This window comes from Melozone crissalis, unplaced genomic scaffold (assembly GCF_028551555.1).
Source record: "Melozone crissalis strain CALT ecotype California unplaced genomic scaffold, PUWL_Pcris_2 ptg000034l_1, whole genome shotgun sequence".
NCBI classification, from domain to species: Eukaryota; Metazoa; Chordata; class Aves; order Passeriformes; family Passerellidae; genus Melozone; species Melozone crissalis.
The window spans coordinates 6,225,414-6,243,266 of NW_026535812.1; the positions used below are offsets into that span (position 1 = coordinate 6,225,414).

The 17,853-nt window shown below is 52.6% G+C and overlaps 1 protein-coding gene across 1 annotated transcript in view; it reads right to left on the bottom strand.

Moving 5' to 3' along the window:
• Positions 1-215: 215 nt before the first annotated feature.
• Positions 216-17,853, bottom strand: part of EPHB1 (EPH receptor B1) — an 80,277-nt gene continuing 62,639 nt past the window's right edge. The window contains exons 10-17 of the mRNA XM_054282348.1: positions 16,196-16,318; positions 14,870-15,117; positions 14,338-14,553; positions 12,080-12,229; positions 11,362-11,555; positions 10,743-10,898; positions 8,776-10,118; positions 216-550 (exon numbers count right to left, since the gene is read on the bottom strand). Of these exons, the coding sequence (XP_054138323.1) occupies positions 10,010-10,118; positions 10,743-10,898; positions 11,362-11,555; positions 12,080-12,229; positions 14,338-14,553; positions 14,870-15,117; positions 16,196-16,318 (1,196 nt within the window). The 3' untranslated portion in view covers positions 216-550; positions 8,776-10,009. The remainder of the gene's footprint in view (positions 551-8,775; positions 10,119-10,742; positions 10,899-11,361; positions 11,556-12,079; positions 12,230-14,337; positions 14,554-14,869; positions 15,118-16,195; positions 16,319-17,853) is intronic.

The window sequence follows — 17,853 nt, forward strand, 5'->3', positions numbered from 1 at the left end:
GCTCCGATAGGGATCGCCGAGAATAAAGTCACTTCATTTACAAACCGGAGAGCCAAATCTGATAGACATCAACATTCGAGGTAAAGTCAAGGAGCGGTGGAGCGCTGCCAGCTCCCCAAATGAATATTCATAGCAAACACTCCCCCAGCTCCGAGCTGAAGAGAAGCCGGCAGCAGGAACGCTGCCCCTGGGAAGGGGAAGGCAAGGGACCAGGCTTATTTCATCCTTTTTATTGAGTGCAATTTTCTCTTTAGTACAATATTCTCTGAAAGATACTGTTACAAACTCCGACAATTTCAACACAATCAACAAATTGGGGAAGAAGGGGAGGGGGACGGGGGAGCAAAAAAAAATTCCAAGGGTCGAAATCTTTTACAGACATCTCACTGGTTATGTACAGGACAGGGTAGGGCTGGCCCGGGACACGCCGCGGCTCGGGGGGACGGGGACCGGGGCTCTGCGGGACCTCCCGGAGCATCCTGGGCTGGGAACAGCCCCTGGGACCCCCTCTCCGACGCTGCTGCCCCGCTGCAATGCTGCACTCGACGCCCTGCAAGGCAAGAGGAAGACAAGGAGACGGTGAGAATAGGCAGGTCCAGAGCTCAGAGAGCCACCCGTCCTTCCCCGCGCCCAGAGAAACCCAAAGGATTCTTACAGCACATCCAGCCTCTCAAAAAAAAAAAAAAAAAAAGGAAGAAAAAAAGAAAAGAGCAGGGATTAATTAATATGCTGTCAGAAAAGTGATGATTTCACTGAAAGCTCTCCATTTCTCTTCAGGGGGAAAAGAGATGGAATTCTTTGTGAAGCTGAGTTGCTTTAGGGAGCGGGGGCAGGGACATGATTTTGGGGGTGGGAGGGTATCTGTGTCCCCCCGCAGCCAAGATGCCTTTCCACCCCCTCCCACTGCAAAATGAGCCCCCACGGGTGTAAAGCAGGAGCAAACCACCAGGCATCATCAAATTGCTTTTTCCAATGTAACAAAAAAAGAAAAAAATCCCCATTTTCTCTGCTGCCAGGGGGAAACCAAAAGGTCTGGCAACCAGAGGAGCAGCCCCAGGAGCACCTTCTCCACACCCTATAACCAACAAGTACCACACAGCAGCAAAATCCCATTATTTAGCCACTTTGGAGAGGCAAAGATGCTTTTAATATACAATTGCACCTTGGAAACATAGAGGCAGCACATTAAATAACAAAGCAATTGACTGCTGGGTCCCTTAGCTGGGTCACAAAAAAAGGGGGCTCACTGGCTAATTATTGCTGGGCATCTCTGTGCCTCTCCAAACATACCAATGCTTTCAGAAACCCACCCCAGCTGTGCCTGACATTTCACTCCTATTAAAATTCATCATTCTCCTGAATGGAAATAATTTTTTTCTTTAGCAAACCCAGGTAGTAATGAAAGTTTTATTTAGTAATGTAGTGTTTTGTGGGAAAAGGGGCAGAGAAAAGGGAAGAGAAATTGAGATTATCTTTTTTAAAAGGGAACTTGAGCTAGGGGAAAAGATATTGCTGGCTATTTCTTGGGCGCAGGGGGCCACTTTTGGTGCCAGGCTTGGAGGTTTGGTCTCACGGCTCTAATTAACGTTAGTGGGATCAGAACAGCAAAACACCTGGAAAAAAAGCTGTAACAGAGACACGCCTGATGTAAGGATGCTGAACTCGCTGCTAGAGCCGGGCGGGTCCGGGGGATGGGTGCGAGTCGCGCTGATTTCTATCGGCTCCGAATTAAAGCCGGACTCGAGCACGGCCCCGGGCGCTGCTCCCGGCCCCGCCGCCGCCCTCCCCCGCGGCATTCCCGGCTCTCAGCCCTCCTTCCCAACCACCCGGCAGAGCAGGGCTGCCCGAGGCTTTGGGGGTTGTGTGCCCTGGGGAACCCGCGCCCTGCCGGGGGTGGTGGCGGCTGCAGGCTCGGCTCTCCCACAGCAGCTGCAGCCCTTCTCTTCGTCGGGCAAAAATGAACCAGGGACAACCAAGGATGATTTGGGCTGATCCCAAAGGATGGATCTCAAGAGACACAGCTGGAAGAGGACTAGGATGGGGGGGCTGGGGGCAGCACAGCTCATCCCCAGCTATGCAGCCACGGCGTCACCCCCTCATCCTTCATCCTACCTCCTCCTCCTCCCGGCGTGGGAACCCCTGCGAGGCGGGCAGGGCTTTGATCTCAGCCTGTGAGAGCTGGCGTGACACAAATAGCAATGAAAGGGCCGCGTCTGTGCGGTGAGAAGGCGTTCCAAGAGGGAAGGAGCTGTCGAGCAGCGTGGCTGGGATGCAGGCACCGTGTCACCCCCGGGCCTCTCCCTTTCCACACTCCTGGGAATGGGCAGAATTGCAAATACCCAAAATAATCAAGGATGGGTGGCTCTGCAAACGCAGCCGCTGTGCCCGTGTGATGCCATGGAAAATGGTGGGAATGGGGAAGGATGGAGGCAATTCTGGCAGTGACCCAAAGCTGTCCCAGAGCACCAGTCCATTTCCAGACCCTCTGCAAAAGGAGTCTCACCTCACCCCCTTTTCCCTGGGGCCTCCCAAAACCCCATCCCCATCAGGGACATGACATGGCACTGCCACCCAGGCACTAACCCCAGCCTGAGTGCCACAGCAGCCTCTGGCTGGCTCCCAAATATTTAGGCTGTGGAATCTGAAGAGTTCAGCCAAAGCATGGTGGGGAAAAATAAGTAAACCAAGCAATATGTGCATGTTCCACATCTGCCTGTCCATGGAAGCCCCACAAGGATGTGATGTGAGGCTCACCTGGCTCCTCAGACACCACTTGCCATGGGCTGCACCTCCTGCTGTCAGTCCTGCTTGGCACTAATTAGCATTGATAATTGCACTGATGGTGACCATAATTTTCCTGTCCTCTCTCCCTACCTTCACACAAGGGTTCAATGGCCTAATGAGGCCCCTGAGGATAATCAGAGAGGAGCAGGTTCCCCCACCACGATGGCAGCTCCTGCACAACTGAGGGGATGGGGGGGCAGAGAAGGGAAAGGCACAGCCCAGCTGCTGGATGGGGAAAGCTCTGAGTCTTGTTTACTTGGGGACACAGAGAAAAGTTCACTCCAATTAATTTTTTTAAGTGGAAGGGCGTTAATCTCCTTACACTTATCTAGAATTACGCAGCCTTAAGGAGATTTTTGCCTAATCCACTTCCACGTGTGCCCCAAAAGGGCACTGTCTGCTTTGGGAAGGAGCAGAGTTCAGCTAATCCACTTAAAATTCACAGGGCTGGTTTGTTCAGATTAACCTCCTCCAGCACTAATCCTCCAGAGACCTCAACACCATCCTGCCTCTGCCACTGACAGGGCCACCCCTCCACAGCTGTGTACCTGCAATGCAGCTGATCACGTGTTGGGGTCCACAAGGACACGGAGATGTCCCCAAAACAGCCACTACAGCAGAGAAATGCAGCAGGGTGGGACAGCCAGGGGCTTTGGGGCTGTTTGAATTCCAATGGCCAGAGGAAGGAGAGCAGAAGATGCTCGGACACAGATGGGGAGAAGGGGGCAGCTGTACCCAGGCTGGAGGGGTGCTCACAGTGCTGGTCCATGGAGGACAGCCAGCCAAAAGTGACAGCCCTGGGATGCCACCCAAGTGCCAGCAGCTCTGACAACCCCAAAAGACACAGGTGAAGGGCACCATGGTCACCAGGACAGGTGCACTTCCCTCCCCAGCACCAATCTGCTGCTCTGACAGGAACCAAGACACCACACTGATTACCATGGCTCCCACCTCACATCTCTTCCTGCCAGGCAAAGCAGAGGAGGTCCTCTCCTGACTGGAGCAGCTCCCCTTTCCATGTCAAACTCTGGGAAGGCAACACAGCCCATCAGGGCCCAGTGATGGACAGGAGCCAGCAGATCTCCCCTGAGATACAGAGCCAAACCCTGAGGACATCAAAAATGGGACAGCACAACCCAACAGCAGCTCTCACACCTCCCAGACAGGCTTTGCAGGAGATTGAGCTCAGCTGGGAGAGGCAGAGCCATTCCCCCATGGCAGGAGGGTTGGTGATCCAAGATGATCCCAAAGAACACCCCAAAAATATGAAAAAGTCAAAACAGGAGCAGCAAAGAAATCACTGATGGTGTGAAACAACTTGCCACAGGATCCTGTCAGTGTGGAGCTGGCTTCTCCCCCATCATCAGTCAAGAAGTTTCTGGAACTTCCAAAATTCTGAGGAGACTCACTGGGAATGATCCAAGTACTGGATCACTATCCACCCTGGCAGGATCCTTCACACAAGAGGCACCACAGCAGACAACAACCCGACCACTAAAACCCCCTGCAGCTCCTCATGCAGTGGGGACACTGGGGCAGCAAGGACAAGCAGCACCTGGATGAGTATTGGAGCTGGATGTGACTCCTTGGGCCCCATCCTTTCCAGCAGGAAAGGAGGACAGGTGGCCTTGAGCTACAGAACATTTCTGGGTCTGTAAATCCATTCCTCGTCTCAGAAGCTGATTGATCCTTTTTTTTTAAACTCAGATTCAATGTTTAAGAGTAATGATTTCCAAGTGAACACAGAGTGGCTCAGATATATCGGCAGTTTTTATGGATCAGAGGCAAAAGCCTTAATTCAGACCTTAACAAAGGGGAACGTGTCTGTCCTCATCTCAGAACAACGGCAGGGGCTGATGGCAGTGCAAAAAACCTTTCCTAGGTGATGCCCAATGATTTATCCCAGAACATGGGCCAACTGGGATGTTCCCACAGAGATGTCCTTGGGATGCAGGCAAACTTATTGCTGAGATTCTGCAACCCAACCCCAATCCCAACCCGGCCCTTCCTTCTCTCTGAGTCTAACACCTGGAAAAGCAGAAAGCAGAAGCGATCCTATGGGACTCAGGCTAGGGGGAGGGATGGCCCTGTTTTCTCCTTGGCAAAGGAGCATTAGAGGCACCAAGAGCTGACAGGCTCAGAAATAATGGTTTGAGATCACTCTTATTTAAAAACCGGCTGCCTGCTGTTTTCATCGCAACCCCTGCTCTGACTTGCAGAAATATTTAAAATTAAATATACATAAGTGCTTTCAAAGAACTGTTAATTTGAAGGTCATTAAATGGCATAAAATACATTCCTTTTTTTAATCTGGAAAGAGGCACGTAATTATGCCATTAATACACGCTCTTCTTCCACATTCAAGCCTCAGAGATGCGAGGGGCTTGGGTTCACCTTCCCTGGCAGAGGCACCACATCTCCTTTCAATTACTGCTGTGGAGAGGCCTGCTGCTCCTCCATCACACCCAGGGATGGGCAGTGGAAAAAGCATGGAAAAGCCCCAGGGGAGAACAATGCAGCTGAATTGCAAATGGGGATTTTTGGGGGATGAGGGAAGTAACAGCATGGCTGGAAATGTGGAGCCACTCGGCAACACCCAGTCCAGTTGTGAGAATCTTGCCCACTGCTTCTCACATGAGACCTTGAGCCAAGCTCAAAGCAGGGGTTTGGTAGCCAAAAGTCCCTTTTTTGATTTAACACTCTATGCAAAAAGGACAAAGCCAACCCAGACACACACAAACAAAAAATCCCCTGAAAGACACAAAAGGGTTGAGGTTTTTACAGTTGCCATAGAAATGGAGAGAAGGAGCTGATGACTGCAGAGCACAAAGTGAAAGCCCAGGATCAGGGGTGAGGGTGAGGTGGGCTCACCCGGGCACACAGCCACATCAATGCATGGATAGTCACGTGGGATGCAGCAAAAGAGCAAGGCACTGTGACTGAGCTTCACTCAGGAGCAGTGGCAGGGGTCAGGATCCAACCCAGTGGGGCTCACCAGCAATGGGCCCCTCCCAGCCCTTCCACATGGCACAAGAACCTATCAGGACCCTGTGTGATGGATGGAACCCAGCCCAGAGGAAAGGCCTGTGCAGTTGGGGTCCTCTTTGATCCAAAATTCCTTTTTCTTCCCTTTAAACCATAACTCTGCAGGCAGAAAACAGCTTCTGAGCCATCCCTTCTCCTCTGCAATCAAAGAAAGGAAGTCCAACACCAACCAGTGTGAATCAAAAGATGTGGAACTGGAGTGTTCATCTTTACACCAAGGAAGAGGCTCTCGCCAGAGTAGGAGCAACTGAGCAGCATCAAAGAGGTGCCACCCAAGTCAAGGTGAGAGCCTCTTCCTTGGCATCTGACAAAGGAGAAGGAGGAGCAGGTCAAACACAACAGTGCTGCCATGGCCAGGCAGGGATAGCACTGTCACTTCCAGACAGAAAGGCTTCACAGTTTGGAAAACTGATTTTATGTGGAAGAAAGGCCTCTAAAGTAACAGAATAGTCTGTCAGAAATCATCTTTTTTTTTTCAAGAAAAAGCAAAAACCAAACATAGCTATTTGGGATTTCCCCCTTTGTTTTCCACTAACAGATTGATGGCCTTTCATGAAATCTTCTAGTTGAGATAAAACAACTTTAATTGAAAGGCAAGAGAACAGGTGGCCCGTGGTGATCCTCCCTCAAGTATCACCTAGACAGCAACTCCCCTGACCCGTGATGGCTCTTCAATGCAGGGATTTATTTGAGCCCACCTACATCCTCTTTGTTCACCCCAGAGCATCACCAGTCTGCTGCTGGGCTCTTGCATGACCCTGGAGGGGACACATACAGATCCCAGCACAAGGCCAAGATGTAGGGACAGCTGGTGAGGAGTGGTGGCATATGGGAATCATCTGCTCTGACACAGCTCAGGAGACATCAGATGTTGGACAGCTGGGAAAGGGCAACAGAATGGAAGGGCCACCAGCCCTGGCAATGCCCAGGGGCACTGCTGGTGGCCCAGAACCAAGGAGCATCATCCCTGGGAAACTGAACCAAGAGGGTCTTGGCATCTCTGATAGCACCTGAGCACCCAGTTTGACCCCTCAAGGGTACTTGATCTGCTGAGTGGGATGGGCAGGACTGAATGATTCACATTTCATATTCACCACAAAATGGCCTCAAGCTGTGCCAGGGGAGGTTCGAGTTGGACACCAGGAAGAATTCTTTCACTGAAGGAGTGATTAAACACTGGAATGGGAGGTGGTGGAATGCCCATCCTTTGACATGTTGAAGGAACAGAGAACTGTGGCACTCAGTCCTCAGGACTGGCTGACAGGGTGGGGATCAGTCACAGGCTGGACTCAATGGTCTCAGAGATCCATTCTCACCCTGTGGCACTGTGGTTCTGCATTAAAGGGTTTACACTAAAGCAGGGTTGCTGAGGCGTGCTGGGGCAGGGACAGCACTGTGCAGGCTGCAGCAGCTGCCTCGCAGGTGCTCACAGGGCAGGCAACAGCGGCAGGGGAGCCATAAAGGTGCAGTATTGATATTTATCCTATGTGGCTGTCACTCGTTCCTTTAAACGCCTTTAGCTTCCTTCTAATAAAAGAGAAATCATAAAAAAACCCACAAAGGACCCTTCAGTGCCAGCGAATACCAATGTGGCGGGGCGGCGCATTAGCATGCGCGGCGCCCGCTCCATCTGCATGTTGTGTTCCGTGTGACAACATCCCAGAATACAGATTTGGGCCGCCAGCATCCCGAGAGGTATTAGCAATCGCCTATCAGACAGGAAGAGGAGCAGTCCCTGCTGTTGTAAACAAGGGGGGTTTTTCTCTGCCTCTTTCTCTGGGGGGAGTTCAGTGAATTGAAACAAGCTCATTCCTGCATCTTGTTAGTTCCCATTCTTTGGCAGAGCACCTGCCTTGGGCAATGGAAGAATAAAACTGGAGGTTTAGAGAGCACCCCAAAGGGTCCTTCACCTGCTGGTGGTGATGAACCATGAGCACAAACGCGTTCCTCATGAATCACCAGAACTGAGCATGTGATCCCATCCTCATGGGATACACAGGGGTCCACCCAGCCACAGAGGACCCCGACAGCCCCAACACAGGAGGGAGTGTCCCCACTCAGGAGATGTGGACAGGTGCTGGCAGCAAGCAGAGAACAGACACCTCTCCTTGTGTTCAGAGGCAGCAAGCAAATCTGGTGAGGCATCTCCTGGCATAGATGGGAATACAACAGGGCAGACGGACATGGAGGAATCCCATGGTGTAGTTGGATATGGGCAGCCCCATGGCAGAATGGGAAAAACCACAGCACAGGTGGGTGTGAGCCATCCTCACAGCACGGATGGACACAGGACATCACCTCAGCACAGACAGACATGGGCTGAGAAGTAAAGCAGCCCCTATAACACAGCTGGACATGGGGCATCCCTGTGGCTCAGGAACACCTCCAGGACATGGATGGATGCAGGACATCCCCATGGCACAAGCAGATGCAGAGTACTGCCACGGTGGGGATGGCAGAGTGAGAGGGATGAGGGTGAGTGAAGAAGACAGAGGATCTCCATGTACATATGAGCCACCACACCACCAAATCCCAGCTGGGACCTGCAGCCCTTGAGGCACAGCCAGCCCTTGCCACTGCTCTGCCACCACGCGGCACAGCGCCAGTGAGAGCACGGTGATGGATCATTGCAACTCGCACACAGCCCTCTAAGTAAAAGCCTTATTAAGAGTTCATTTGTTTTATAAACTCCTGGCATGATCCGCAGGGGAAATCAGATGGCCCAGCCTTACAATATTCTGAGTAAACACTGAACATGTGTTGGGCAATTTTAACCAGATCAATTTGCCTAGGAGACCAATGCAGGAACCAAAAAAAAAAAAAAAGAATAATAAAGATTAAATTAAAATATGGGGAAACATCCACTGAAGAGGCTATAAAGAAGAGCAGAAAAATACAGAGCAGGACGGATGGATGGACAGAGATACACAAGACACTCGGACCTACCTCTGAAGCCATGAAACCTAAGTCCATAAATCAATATCAAAATCCTTAGGTCCACAAGATGGGGGGAAAAAGTCCTCCATAGCCATCTTCCAGACATCACCAAGGCCCTGGAGGCCTGAGCAGTCCATTTCCCAGAGCATCTCTCCTCCTCCAGCAGCCACCAACCCAGTCACAGCCACGCGGTGGCTCCTCCAGTCCCATCCCATCCCCACCATGCCGGCTGGCCCTTGGCATCCTCCTCCCCACGTGCAGGATGCCGAGCCCTTCCTCCATCACCAGGTGCTTCCAGGCTGCCTCCTGCCCCTGGGGGCTGTGGGTACAACCCCTGGCCCCGGGCCTGGCCGGCTGCTGGCTGCAGGGTCAGCGCTGGTCTTCGGTCATGGACGAGCAGCGAGTCCACGGAAGGTTGACAACATACACAGGCGCACGAGCGCGCACACACACACACAGGAACACCTCTTTCCATTTTCCAGGATGGAGAGTTTGTTTGTTTTTTTTTAATCCTTTTTTTCCTTTTTGCAAAAAAAATGCAAGCAAAAGAGAAAAAAAAACCAAAACCCAAGGTTTTCTATTGAAGGTACATCTCTTCTTCAATATGAAGACATTAACTGGATTGAGTCGGATCCCCCATGCAGTGGTCAGTGAAGTCCTTTGGTAGTTGCCGGAGCGGCACCCGGGTGGGATGGCAGGGAGCTGCAGAGACATCTGAGGACACTTCCACCCAGTCCGTGAGCAGAGAGGGGAGCGGGGTGAACCAGGAGGGCTGGGGCAGGGAGGAAGGGCAAAAGAAGAAAAAGGAAGGTGGTTCCTCCGGATAGGATGCTCCATCTCGTGCCTCTCCCTTCCCCAACAGCCCCTTCCTCCTTCTCAGTTTTGACCACTGCTCACCGGTGGCAGGATTGGAGTCTGGTCTCTAGGGTTTGGGTTTGCTTCCCCAACGCACATTGGTTTGTCTTCATTGTTTTTTATGATTTTTTTTGTGTTTTGCTTTGCTTTTTAAATATATGATTTGTACATATTTATACGTATTTATATGCTGTCCCCCATGACATTGGTAAGTGTGCTTCTGTTGGTGAGGAACGGAAGTCACCAGTCAGAGGTGAGTCCCAGGAACATCCTCGGGCTGCAGTGGCAGTCCCCAGGCAGCAGTGGCTCCTCTGGCAGCGCTGCCCCACGTCAGTTCCTCCCCTCCCACCTCTGCCCTCCCTGGCCCCTCCCCGTGGGACAAGGGATGTCATGCCATCGAGGTCGGAGACTGGCTCATCTGTACTCGCATGGACTGCACGCTGTTCAGGATCTTCTTCTGGTGCCCAGCCAAAGTCACCCCTATTCTCAGGAGGTCTCTGGAAGACAGGCAGACAGAGGAAAGTCAATGGCAAGCTGAGGGAGGTGAACCTGGTTTGCTGTTGCTAAGGGACCTTATCACTCTCTACAACTTCCTGAAGGGTGGTTGTAGTCAGGGGGGGTTGGTCTCTTTCACCAGGCAGAACCAGAGGACACAGTCTCAAGCTGCATCAAGGGAAATATAGCTTGGATATCAGGAAGAAGTTTTTTACAGAAAGGGTGATGAAGTTCTGGGATTATCTGCCCAGGGAGGTGGTGGAGTCACCATCCCTGGATGTGTTTAAGAAAAGACTTGTGGCACTCAGTGCCATGGTTTAGTTGAGGTGTTAGGATGTGGATTGGACTCAATGATCTTTAAGGTCTCTTCCAACCCAGTCATTCTGTGAATTCTATGGAGGTAAGTTCAGCTCAGTTCTACAGAGCCCAAGCATGGCCCCATGAGCATCACTGAGAGCAGAGAGACACCCACACACTGACCCCCAAATAGTGAATATGGCCACCTCGAGACTCTGGGTGACCAATGTAAGGGATGCTCACACCTGTCCTTTGCCCTGAACTGACCTCCCCACCTCCCCAGCTGGGCAGCACCCTGCTTTCGGGCAGCCCTGGCATGGCCAACTCACTCAGATGTCATCTGGGCCACCAACTGCAGGGAGGTGAAGCCAGCGGTCAGGAAGCTGTCCCGGTACTGGCTCATCTTCACAGCGCTCAGCCAGTCGTCTACTGAGGTAAAGGCAGTGAAGTCGGGGATGGAGCGGTCGAGGAGGGGCTGAGAAGGCCTGAAACAGGACACACCGCTGGGGACAAGCCTGGCTGGCACCAAAGGGCTGCCCTGCCTAGCACAGGGACACACTCCCCATTCCACCCCTGCTATCCCTGTGCTCCCCCCAGCACACACACCCATGGAAGGACATGAGGAAGGCCTGTCCCATGGGAACACTGCCGTGCCAAGCAGTGCTTTGCAAGCTCACACGTTGTATTCCAGCTGTGGGAGCCACAGGGATGAGGCGTCGGCAGAGCAGCCACCACACCCAAATGGTCACAGACCATAAAGAATCAATAGCAAAGAATTATTGCTGTTGCTTGGCTGAAAACCGCATGTTCTTTGTCTGACTGTCAGGCAGAGTGAAGACAGAACTCCCCTGCCCGCATCTAAGGATTTATGGATTCTTGAGCTGCTCAGGGAGCCCTTCCCCACGGCGTGGGAGGGTGGCAGGGAGCAGCCCCACACCCAGCACTCACACAGCGGTGATGGTCGCCACAGTTTTGAGGCTTGCCGGGTTGCGGATCATTTTGTCGAGGGTGTTGACGATCTCGGTGAAGCGCGGGCGGGTGTTGCGGTCCTTCTGCCAGCAGTCCAGCATCAGCTGGTGCAGGGCGGCCGGGCAGTCCATGGGCGGCGGGAGCCGGTAGTCCTGCTCGATGGCGTTGATGACCTGAGCATGGATGAGGGAGGGGGAAAGCGGATGATGAAGGGATGAAGGACTTGGGGGGCTCCCTGAGCTGCTCGTGCAGGCAGAGGGGCTGCAGGCAGCCGGGAAGGGAGGGCCAGCCTGGCTGATCAGCAGCCGAGGCAGCGGGAGGAGCCGGGTGCTCTCCGAGGTTAATCTGCGCTCTGATGCTCTGCGGCTGCAGTTCCTCCCAGCGGAGAGCTGCCACTCATTATCTCGGCAGATCTCGCCGGAGTGCAGCAGTCACGCACTTCCAAAGCTCCTTCCCCGCTTGTAAACCCTCTGAACATTTTCAAAGGCCCCGCAGCTTGCTGAAGTCCAATTACCAGCCCACTGGCTTTTCTTTCCAATTTCCCTCCTTGCATCCTCTCACTCACCAGCCTGTTTCATCTCCAAACCGAGTGCTGCTGAGGCTCCAGGAAGGAGCAGAGAGCCCTTCAGGCAGGGATTTCTTGGGAATGAGCCAGACCCCAGCCCCCAGAGCAGTGTGGATGACCCCCAGTGCTTACATCTTGGTTGGACATGTCCCAGTAGGGCCTCTCCCCAAACGACATCACCTCCCACATGACAATGCCGTAGCTCCAGACGTCACTGGCCGAGGTGAACTTGCGATAGGCGATGGCCTCTGGTGCTGTCCACCTGACAGGGATCTTGCCCCCCTACAGAAAAAGGGACTTCAGCTAAGAAACATCTTCCTAGGCAGAGGAGGCTGGATGCCCATGAGCTGGGGCCATCCCACACACACCCCAAACCATGGGTTCCTGGGGACCCCACCAAGGAGCGGGCACGTGACACCTGATGGGATGAGGAGGCAGGAGCCAGAAACAACTGCATGAATGTATCTTGTACCTGCCTAAATGGTACAAGATACATTAGCTGAACAAAACAAATGGGTTTATCCAAGATCAACCCCACTGACTGACACCACCCCACTCCAGCTGCCCTGCAGGACCCAGCACATCAGTGGCCTGTCCCCAGATCCATTCCCAGGGAGTCACCAGGTGACAAGACTAAGCACAACTGGGCTAGTGCTTGTCACAGGTGAGGAGCCACAGGCATCCCCATCCCTTGGCCTTCAACAGAAACAAGGTTGAACTAAAAGCATCCTCCACAGATTCATCTGGGCTCCCACAGCTGCCAGAAGGTCCTTCCAGCCTTCCTTTTGGAGAGGAAGGCAAAAAGCAAAACACCTTTAAAAGTCAGTGGAAAGCATGTGTAGGAAAATGCCTTTGGCAGAGAGCTCCTTCCTCATTTCTCCCAAAGCCTCAAAATCAGGCTCAGCATCTCAAGCCACTCTGCCAGGCCAGGGCAGGTCCCAGGACCAAAGGCCATGCCAAATGCACAGGGATGTGAGGAGGGACAGCAGCACACACAGAGGGATTGCTCCCTGGGAAAGCTCCATAAAATAACCACAAAAAAAGCCAAGGGATAAGGAAAACCACAGACACACGGGAATTTTCTGGGGGCAGGACTGCACTGTGAATCGTTTAGCACAATCATTTTCCACAGCCTTTCCGAGGACGCGTCAGCCGCTCTTGAAGGATGAATGGCAAAAAATTTGATTTGAATAACTACAAATGGAGAAATTAACTGCTAGGTTGTTTTTCCTGCCTTTTCCCCTGAGCGAAAAGCCTGCTGTGGGAGGCAGAGTGATGCAATCGCAGGCACAGCATCACTTCCCAGCTGCCGGGGAGATCTATTATGGCCCAAATTAAATAAAAACACAGATGAGATAATCTCTTTTTATCTCTGAAGGTGGGGAAAAGACTAATTCATGCCTCATCTCAGCAGCTACTGCTGGGGTCTTTGAAGGAAAAATAAAAGCTGGGTGTCTGCTCTAAGGCTGCTGCCTGCAGGAAGGGTCTGGGCAGGGAGTGGGGCAGGTCTGGGGGGAACAGGAACATCCCATTGAGCAGGGCAGGGACAGTGAGGGGCTGTAACTGGGCCAAAACATTGATTCAGCCTTAAAGGCATATCCCTGGCTGTCCCATTTTGGCAGCTGGAGCCAGCCCTGGCACTTGGGCACAGCTCAGCAGCCCAAGGAACTGCTTTGGCAGGAGCTGGTGCAGCCTCGTGCCGGCACCCACCTCATACTCTTCTATTAATCCATTAGATGAGGTCAGCCTGCTCTCATCCCTGTCCCCTCTGGTCATCCTTAACACCCCCCTCAGGGGCTCACAAGCAGGACAATGGCCATGGTGGGGAGCTGGGGGTCCCCTGGGGTAGCCAGGAGCAGGGGGAGAAGAGAGCTGCTGTTACCTACAAATGAGTTAATTAAGGAGGAGAAGGATGTCTGGGGAATGGCAGAACTCCCGTTAGGCTTGGCTCTTTAATTTATGCTTGGAACAAGTTTCCAGCAGGAAAAAGCAGACCAGACCTGGAGCACTGGGGGAAGGGGTGTTAAAACACCATTGCCAGGAATTGCTGTGATATCCCTGCCTCCCCTTCCCGTCTCTCCAGGGACTCCTCTGTGCACCTTTCCTCCACAGAGGAGAGGGAAGAGGCTTATCTGCAAGCTGCAGAAGGCAGAGTGGTGCTTAGGGAGGAGGGAGGTGAAAACTTCTAAAAAGGAAGAGAAAGGAGGGAAAAGAAGATAATTTGTGGAAACTACAGCCAGGACCTTGAGCCTATGTGGACCATGAGGCTCTGTGATGGGAACACTCATGAGGTACTCCCACCCGTGGCAGACTGTACACCCAGCAGCCTTCTCCCAGGTGCAGGACACAGGGAATGCTGGGCAGGAGAACATCCTGCAGCAGGTACCTACCAGGGAGCTGGTGTAGGTGGGGTCAGACGTGTCGTCCTGCAGGTAGCGCGAGAGGCCAAAGTCGGACACTTTGCACACCAGGTTGCTGTTGACCAGGATGTTCCTGGCAGCCAGATCTCGATGCACATAATTCATCTCTGCCAGGTACTTCATCCCAGCAGCAATCCCTCTGAGCATTCCCACCAGCTGGATCACTGTGAACTGCCCATCGTTTTGCTGCAAGCAGAAAGAGCAGGAACTGGGATGAGCATCAGACCCCACAGTGGGACCAGGGCCACTCATCCTGACCTCAGGAGCATGCTGCACCTCCCCAGAGGACTCCAGCGGCCCTGCCTGATTACCGCAGAGGTAAGCACCCCAAAAGACACATTTTGGAGATGTATGGCACACTCCAGCCAGCTCCCAAACTAAGAAAACAGGCTGGGATTTACAAATGGGACACCAACATCTCATTCCCACATCCCACCACCCACGTGGCCCCACCTCATGGGGCATCACAGCTTCCAGGGAGATCCACTGTGGCCTAAATTACCCGCAGGAAGGAGTCCAAGGCGCCGTTCTCCATGAACTCTGTGATGATCATGACCGGCCGGCTCTTGGTGACCACCCCCTCGAGGCGGATGATGTTGGGGTGGTCGAACTGGCCCATGATGCTGGCCTCGCTCAGGAAATCGCGGCGCTGCTTCTCCGAGTACCCGGCCTTGAGAGTCTTGATGGCCACGTAGATCTCCCGCTTGCCTGGCAGCTTCAGGCGCCCTTTGTACACCTCTCCAAACTCCCCTGCACAAGGTGGAAGCATGTAGGTTGGAAGTGACCTCCAAGATCACCAAGTCCAACCTTTGATCAATCAACACCACAGCTACCACATCCTCCTCCATACTAAACATTGCAAAGAGCAAGGAGTCTTTGCCCAGCTGAGAAATGGCAGCCAATTCACACTTCAACAATATTCTCCTCTACAAATCTGCCCACCTGTCCTCTTTAAAAGGGCCAATGTCTGCTGCTGGGGACATGTTTGGGTTTGCAACCTTCTTCAAGGTGACAGAGCCCAACATCGACATAGGCAGCCACCTGTGCAAACCCCCACAAGGAGGATTTGCAGGGAAAGTGCATCCACACTTAAGGACTACCTCAAATATCAGGTGTCAGTGTTGTTAATCTCAGCTGCCTTTCTGCACATCACTTATCTTGGGGTGGGAAATAATTGGGCTGTTTACACTGCTGCTCTCTGATTTAAAATACAGAGAACACAGGAGGGCTTTCACTTCACCAAAGCACAATTTGCCTGTGGAGGGATTATATTTAAGCCGTGTTTGCTGCCACTTTGCCTTGATGAGCAGCAAAGGCCAGGTGATACATTGCTGAACTTGATCCCAAACAAACTGACTCATTGCTTCCTCACAGCTTCCCCTCCCTGGCTTCTCACTTTCTCCTCTAAGAGTATGACACAGTTATTTAAAAATGGCAATAAAACAGCACAGATCACACACACATACGCATGTGTGTGTATATTTACATATGCAGGGGAGTATGGCACAGACTACAGTGAGGTCGAGCTTTTCTTGTTATCTCATGGAAAAGCCACATGGAAAATCCCAAGAGGCCCTGTGGTCAAGCCAGTAAATACATTCCTGGAGCCTTTCCCACCTCAGAGGAACTTTGAAAGCATGACACAACTTCATATCCACCCTAACCCACCACAAATCCAGCAAAGCCTGATGTTTAAAGCATCATTGAGGCCCTCCAGGTGAAGGACCGTGTGTGCTTCCCCAAAAAGTTGCTCCAGGTGGGTGCACAGCCACACAGGAGCAGCAGAGAGGGCAGGGAAGGATGGGCAGCAGGACACAGAGAGACCCACCTGCCCCTATGACCTCTTCAATCTTCACAAAGGACACATCGATCTCCTTGGCGAACTCTCGGACGGCTTCGTTGGGGTCCTCGTAGGTGAAGGGGTCGATGTAGATCTTCATCCCTGGAGACCCTTGTCACAGGGAAGACAGGAACAGCAGCAAAAGGGAGAGAATTACAGAAACAGAGTTAATAGAATTGTTTGGCTTGGAAGAAGCTCACAGTTTACTCCATACCATCCCTCATGAGCAGGGACACCTTCCACTAAACCACTTTGCTCCAAGCCCCATCCAACCTGACCTTGAACAATACCAGGTTCAGTGGATCCCCACAGTCTCTGGGCAGCCTGGAAAACCACCAGCAGTTGTTCCATGGCCAAGAACTGGAGACCCTTCTGTCCTCACACTCTCCACTAAGTGGCTGCTATCACTGTACTCACCCACCCAGACCCTTATCATCCCCTCCAGGCCACCAATTCACCCAACTCTGCCCTCCACTCCTCTCCCATTATCCTTCCTCCTTCTCCTCCACGGCAACGGGAGCAGTTACAGGCCTGAACTACAGCACGCTGGCTTTACAGTGAAGGCTTTACGAGGCTCCACGTGTTAGTGAAGAAATATTTATTTACCCAAAAAAGCCTCTGATGGCTTTGTGGCTGCTACTAAACTGACAGAGTGCAGCAATTATGACCAACAAGCGGTGTGGATCCGTGAAATATGGCTTGGCTGGATGCCGGGACACGCGTGCAGTCCTGAGCCCAGGGCAATGTGTGGTCACAGGATCTGGGCAGGCTGCAGGGACATGCACAGAGTGGGATCTTGCCCCTTTCCAAGGGGGAAAAAACAAAACCAGGTCCCCATATTTCCCAGATGGGTTTGCAGATGTCACGTTTGGATGGTAGGGGCTTACGGAGCTGCCAAGGGCACAGTGAGGACACAGGGCTCAGCTGGACACCTGGGTTGTGGTGCCACCCAAAAGGGACCTGCAAGGGGCTCTGGTGTCCCCCTGGGAAGGTCAGCTTCCTGTGCCATTTCTCACCCAAAAAGGGGACTGGGGATGGCATAGCAGCCCCTCAAGGTCATCTCTGGAGGAGACCAGGAGGGACATCACTGCCCAGTCCCCTCCCCAAGGTACTTCACCCTTATAGGGATTAACAGCCCTCAGTTACACTGCTCAGGACCTTTCCAAGGCCATGATCCCATCACACCAGTGCTTTCCAGAATCCCTCCAGAGCTGGCATACACTTGGATGCATGGACCACAGCATCACCTCTGCACCAGGAATCTAAATCAGCTCCCAGCTGTGAAATAATTCAGGAGGAAGCATGAAAGCCTCACAGTGGGCACTGCTGGTGCCAAACAGCCACCAGGGGAGAGCTGTGAGGCATCAAGGACTCAGGAAGGACCAGGCAGGAGCATCCTCACCCCCAAGAGGGCCCTTTGGGGCAGAAGTTCTGCACCTCAGAGGCAGGGGAGGCTGCAATGAAGCCATCTGTGCATCTCCCACTTCATAAATCCCTTTATGGCTCTGTCTCATACACTTTAACTGCCCCATAAATTCTTTTACAAGAGCAGCTGATGCTCCAGCCAGGATTACAAAGGGATTTACAGGATCGTAACGGAGACTAGCTCACTGATCAAAATATTGAAAGAACAGAGGAGAAAACAA